The 6,582-nt window shown below is 27.6% G+C and overlaps 1 protein-coding gene across 1 annotated transcript; it reads right to left on the bottom strand.

The window, feature by feature from the left end:
* Window positions 1–666: 666 nt before the first annotated feature.
* LOC114124363 (dolichyl-diphosphooligosaccharide--protein glycosyltransferase subunit STT3B) lies at window positions 667–6,457 on the bottom strand. Its single transcript, XM_027987594.2, has 12 exons — window positions 6,044–6,457; window positions 5,699–5,917; window positions 4,739–4,916; window positions 4,506–4,571; window positions 3,881–4,251; window positions 3,585–3,763; window positions 3,299–3,516; window positions 2,294–2,514; window positions 1,850–2,195; window positions 1,674–1,787; window positions 1,396–1,611; window positions 667–1,217 (listed from the first exon to the last, which is right to left on the bottom strand). Exons 1-12 carry the CDS (start codon window positions 6,184–6,186, stop codon window positions 1,122–1,124), a joined length of 2,367 nt encoding a protein of 788 aa, XP_027843395.2. The 5' UTR covers window positions 6,187–6,457; the 3' UTR covers window positions 667–1,121.
* Window positions 6,458–6,582: the final 125 nt, after the last annotated feature.

The following is a 6,582-nucleotide window of genomic DNA, read 5'->3' as shown; positions in this document are numbered from 1 at the left end:
TTTAATGTAGTTTAGACAGTTTTATACTTGATAAAGTTATATTTTAAAATTGAAATAAATGTATATACATATCGACCAAACAATTAAGCAAATGATAGATCATAGACGGAGAATAATGAGTAATGACCCAACAAAGTAATAACACTAATAACAAAGGCGAGGGTCACGTGATTGAACCACAAAATTTATAAAATCATCTATTCTGTGATTGAACGTTTTAATGTAATTCCACGATTAAAGATATACTAAATATTATTCTGTATAATTATTATTATCCTATTTTATCTTTAAATCGTGGTAAATGGTAATGCGTAAATCTTATAGATATATGGTAATGTACCTAAATTGCCTATACGATACGCCGTCTTGAATTATTAAAATATATCCAGGAAAGAAACAGGGTATCAAATTCATAGTGAACTCGCTTTTCTAACAGCAATGTTTATTACTATCATACATTCGAAAACAGTGCAACATAATGGTATTGGAAAACGTTTATCAGATGTATCAATGTATTGATGATATTTTATAAATTAACCACATTTGCAAATTTATTACCTACTACTTAGTATTTGAAAATTGTATTTATTAATAAAAGGTTATTTACCTTAGTATATAATTTGTTTTTAATAGGAAACTTACATGAAATTTAGTAAAAAAAATAAATATTATTGAAAACAAAATAATTTATTATTTTAATTTATATATTCCCCTATTAAGTGTTTTTTTTTTTTTTATTCTCTAGAAATTCAATTTACAAAATTGTACAACCATATAAAAACAACAAAAAAAAAAAAAAAAAAGATAAAAATATTTTTAAAAACAAATATAATTATTTTTATTTGTGTTCAGTGCTGGCCATTTATATTTAAGTAGAGTCTACGTAACAAAATGTTAATGTATATATTATATACAAATAGACCATAGACTTGATAATATTTAATAAGTGCGCATCATAATAATAATAAAAAAAAAAAAAAAAAAAATAATTAAATAAGATGCATTCAAGTTTTTGTTATATCTATTGCAAACAACAATAATTTTGTGTAAATGAAAAACATAAATATAAATTATACATTTAATAAACAACATAATATGGCTCTCCTTTTTAAGTGGTATTATTATATCCCATTTGTGTATGTGTTAGTTGTTTTAGGTTTTTTACCCTTTACAACTGTAGGTTTGCCTTGAATAATGCCTTTCTTCTTGCGGGCAGACTAAAAAAAAAAAAAATTTATCAAGTATTTTCAAGTTATAATTATTATAAGTAAAATAGAATTTTTCATTTATAATAATACACAATAATGTTTAATCAGGTTTTTTTTTTTTACATTTTTATGTACTATATTTTATAAATTACTAGTATAAAAAAATATCATAGATGTCTGTAGGTACCTTTTTCGATATAGCAGATGCACCAGGATTACGAATTTTTCTTTCTAGAACTGGTATACGTGGCCTATTAAACTCATCTGGTTTTTTTACCCTGTATATTCTGACCAACCAGTGTTCAGTAGTGTATGCCTCTTCTAAATAGGTGAGGTCAAAATTTTGATTACCTATAACGGCGTTACGTGTACGATCAAAACCTGCAGGTGTTCTAAAATCCAACTGTAAATCATAATATAGTTATATTTTTTAATCAACATAAACATATAAGTATTTATGCTTACCTTCAAGTCACCAAATCTATAGTAGCTAAGTTTATACATTAAACAATTGAGCATAGTTGGTGAGCCCTGACTGTCAATTCTAAATTCACCCCGTTCAGTAAAGTAATCAGATTCCTAAATAAAATCAATTTTATAAATTAAAATCAAAATAATAATAATTCAATAATTATTTTTACCCTTATGTCTTTTGGATGTTCACCTTCAGCAATCCGAACCATCCATAAGAATTTATTGATGTCGTCACCTGAGTATCCAATTACACCACCAAATATAACAAGGACATAATCAACATCAAGTGATGTCATAATCTCATATGCTTTTGGCTCGGTTGATGACATTGCCTTGCCAACAAGTGCTATATGACTATTGTTCCAAGTATTATTATCAACTAACGTTGTACGATTTGCCATTCCAGCAATTTGATAGCCGTAGTCCCACCAAGACATAACACGGGCATCATTGTCAGTGTTTTGGGATAGCCAATAGTATGCTTCACGAAAATCATCTAATATTTGACGAGATCTAATCAAACAATTATGAATAGATTTTATTAGTTTAGGATAAGTTGTCAACAAAAATAGATAGCAATTATTTCAAAATATATTATACAAACATCTTACCCATCATTACTGAATGATGCTAATACAATACTAGGACTAGAGTATGCATTACTGGTAACCCATGTACAGTGAACAACAAACATCATTAGTACGAGTAACATTGAAATAGTTACAATACTTCTAATATTTGATCCAACACCTTCTCCATTACTATTATCGTTGTTCAATGAAGCAATTGTTGGTGGCTTCTTTTTACTTTTTCCAGAGCCAGAACTTGATGACTATAATAAAATAAATAAACCAAATTTAGTGTTATATAACAAAAATTCTTTAGCTTTAATAACTTTAAATCCTATTATCTTCGAATAATATGTGTGTAAAAGAAAAAAACTGTACCTATGTCCTATATATATATATATATATTAATATAAAAAACTACAAAATAGTATTTTTAAATGTTAACATTGAAACCAAATATATTTAGAAAGAATTCACACACCTATACTCTTTCCAATAATACAATTTGTACAACCAATTCACAGGCAACTATAATTTAAATGTAAAAAAATCTCAACATTCTAACTTTGGATTAATAATTTAACATTAATTACATAATAGAGTTGATACTAAATTTAATTACATAAATTTCCTTCTAAAAAAATTTATATTTTTTTACTAATTTGATTAACAACACATTTTAAATTAAAAAAGCTGAAAATAGTTTAAGGTTTTTCGATCTGTAAAAATGAAATTTCAAATAAGTAGTTTTTTAGTTATAAATAATTAAGTTCGTATGAGCAAAGTAAAAGACCAATATTTTGAGACCGATCCTCATGTAAACTTAAATATTTATAATTCATATAATCACATCCAAAATAAGTAAGATATTCTGCTTTGGAATAATAAATCAAAAAGTAAAAATGTTTTTAAAAACTTTACCTAATAGATTTTAAAATAATTAGTGAATTACATTAAATGGATCAATTGGGTAGATATATATGAAGATATCAAAAATTAAGTATAAAAATAACTATACAACCAAATTTATAAAATAAATGTAATTACTTGTGACGATTTAGAAGGAGTCTTGTCCTTAGCAGGCTGTTTTTCTTCAACTGCTTTTGTTCCATTGTTAGTTACTACTGAACTTTCTTCTTTCAAAAAATTTTCAAAAATTTTGGAAAAGGCAATGCCACTAAGAATACATACAGCTGGTGTTAAAGTTAACATTAATCGGACCATAACACCGGCAAAATACACAGCACTCAAGGCATATAAAACCACTATAAATAAACAAAAGAAATGAATGAATATTATGACTATATTGGTACGTTGTTATATAAATTCATACCAAAAAGTCGTTCGTCATTATATTCTTGAATACAATACCATAATCCAGCAGGGAATATACAAACAAGTATGTGGAGATCAAAGAAAAAGCTAAACCATGTCGTTGGCTGATGCTCAGATACTGAAGCAATTATTGGTATATGTATCTTCGCATATGTTGTATCCCATAGGGAATAGAATCTATAAAAAACAAACAATAACTTTATTAGCACAATACAAATATTTTAAGATTGAGATATAGTTTAAGTATTTTAGACATTAACTAAGTTGATTTTTTAAAATAACTAAAAAACGTACCTTCCACTCCACGGTGCAATAACTCCAGCCCAAGTTAGACCAACCACAGCTAATAACACAATACCAGACGTGACTAGTGTTGCAAATATAAAAATGAATTTGAACTCAGCTTTAGTGATACGAGTTTGAATGTAATTAAATGCTCCAGCAGCCATGACTAAAGCAAATACTCCAGATGCTGCCATGTGCTCACTAGTCCTAATAGGTTGGAAACCAACAAAAGGAATTTGCATACTCAAAACCAAACCAAGTATGTAAAAAACTGTGTAACTTGTAAATAAACGATATGAATAACGGCCCATGATCAGCAATAAAAATACATGAAGGGGAATCAAGTTTATAATGAATACATATCCACCCCAAGCTGATACCTAAATAATTAATAAATAATTAATTACATTTTCAGAAATATTAATTATAATAAATCTTAGACAAAAAAATCTGGACTCAATTTTTTAATGGTTGACAAAAAGTAAAAAATTCAAATTATTCAAATCATTGAGTTTAAAAGGAACTTATGACTTATACTTTTCTATTGACTATATTTATTAAATTATAAATTTGCATTTTATTCAGACTTAGTGTCTCCAGATTTTTTGATCGATAACTACCATTAATAACTTACCATATAGAAATAAGAAAGAGCTGTAAGCACTGACCAAAAAACTGAACCAGTTTTAACAGATTTCACCTAGAATTTAAAATTATATTTATACATATTATATAAATAAATGTTTTGATATTTTTATTTTGGTATATTAAATAACAGTTTAAAGCAAAATAAATCAATATACTTTAAGGTGACACTTAAATAAAAAATAATTTTTAATAAAATCTTAAAAATATGTGATTACTTACCCAAAGATAATAAGTAAATTGTAGAGCAAATATAGCAATTCCTTCATTGTCATAACTTCCAGCTACTGATCGACTAATATAACCAGGTACAATAGCAATAAAACAACATGCAAACAATCCAGCACCTGGAGACCAAAGTTCTTTGGTCAGGAAATATGTTGATATTGCTGTCATACCACTATAATACACAAAATAAAAATAGTTAAACACTTAACATATTAAACATTTAAATAAGTATACTAAAGAGGAGAAATATTAATATTAATTTATCATAAAGTTATCAATGTAGTTGAGATTTTATTTGGAATGCTTTAAATCTATAGATAATTGCACTTGGTGCAGAATTATTCAAAGTTAAAAAAAAACAATAATAACACATACGTAATATATTATTAAATATAATCAAGTAATTAATAATAAATACAGTTTAAGCAAATTAAAGTATACTATTGTGACCACTTCTCTGATAAACCTTTTGATAACTCATTCCTTCTAAATGTTTAAATACTCAATGTACTGTATGAGTAAGTAAAAAGAAGAAATGAAATAAAACTTATCACTAATACAACGAAACCCCAATAAAACTTTATAACAATAAATTACTTTGTATTTATAACAAATAGGTTAGATAAATATTTTAAAGGTTTTTAAAGTTGTGCTTTAGTCATTACTCATACTCATTAGTTATATTATCTAAGTATGAAACTAGAACCGAAACTACCATTTAAAATAAAATCATTTTCTGTGAATAATTTTAACAAAATAATATTCCAAACAACTTAGTTTAAAAATGAAAATATAAAATAGGTAAATATAACAACATACTTTTATTTAGTTATTTTTTTCTGAAAACAATTTTAATATATTTTAAAAAACAATTTAAAAAAAAATGAAAAAATCAAGTTTAAGGATATAATATAATATTATGAACATTAGCTTCAGTAAACTTATATCTTTTACCTGAATATGGGTGCCAAAAATACGCAAATATCTCTGATATGTACAGGAATATTTAACGCATGCAAGACGTGGTGTATAGCACCGGACGTGACCATCAGTCCTGGATAGACCGTGCCACCAACAATTCTGCCAAGCGGATACCATGCTCTTTCGTCAAACCAGTTCAGAAAATTATAAAAACCATGTTCGACCATGTATGCTGTTGCACGGTAATTGAACCTGTTATAAGCGAGAATCGTAATGATGAATTATATATTATAATGATGTTATGAATGCTGGGATATTATGTATTTATGTACGTATGTGGCTGTAGGTTGATCGGACCACAGTCCTACAGATACTCACCATGGGTCGAATTCGTGGATGATGCTTTCGAATCGTATAACGGCAAACAGCCGAGCGGAGAATCCGGACACCCATGCCAGGAAGAGGATGGCGAACGTGATGAGACTTTTCCATCCGGCTGGGTTGGTGAGCAACGTCTTCATATTAACATCAGGGTCCACGGGATAGAAGTTTATTCACATGGATCGCGATAGTTCGATGGAACGAATTTGACGCACCGCAGAACGAAGATTAAAGGTAACCGTCCACCATTGTCGTATAGTATTATTTAATTATTATAATTATTATATATAGGTATTATATTAATTTTCAACTTCGCGGTTTACAGACCGGGCGACTTGGTGCTTATTTCTAATCTATAGTTATAATAGCAACGCTATTTGAACACGTATACGTAAAACATAAACTGTATTGTATATTTTATTATTATTTACCCGTAAATAATGACAAGCCGGCAACATGACGTCACCATTTGAGGTTAAAAACCCACCGGATGAGTTGGCAACCACTTCATCCTAGTGTGTTATCGCTACTGATAA

This window comes from Aphis gossypii, chromosome 2 (assembly GCF_020184175.1).
Source record: "Aphis gossypii isolate Hap1 chromosome 2, ASM2018417v2, whole genome shotgun sequence".
Classification (NCBI taxonomy): domain Eukaryota; kingdom Metazoa; phylum Arthropoda; class Insecta; order Hemiptera; family Aphididae; genus Aphis; species Aphis gossypii.
The sequence above is the reverse complement of the archived record's forward strand: the minus strand, read 5'-3'. Positions and strand labels throughout refer to the sequence as shown.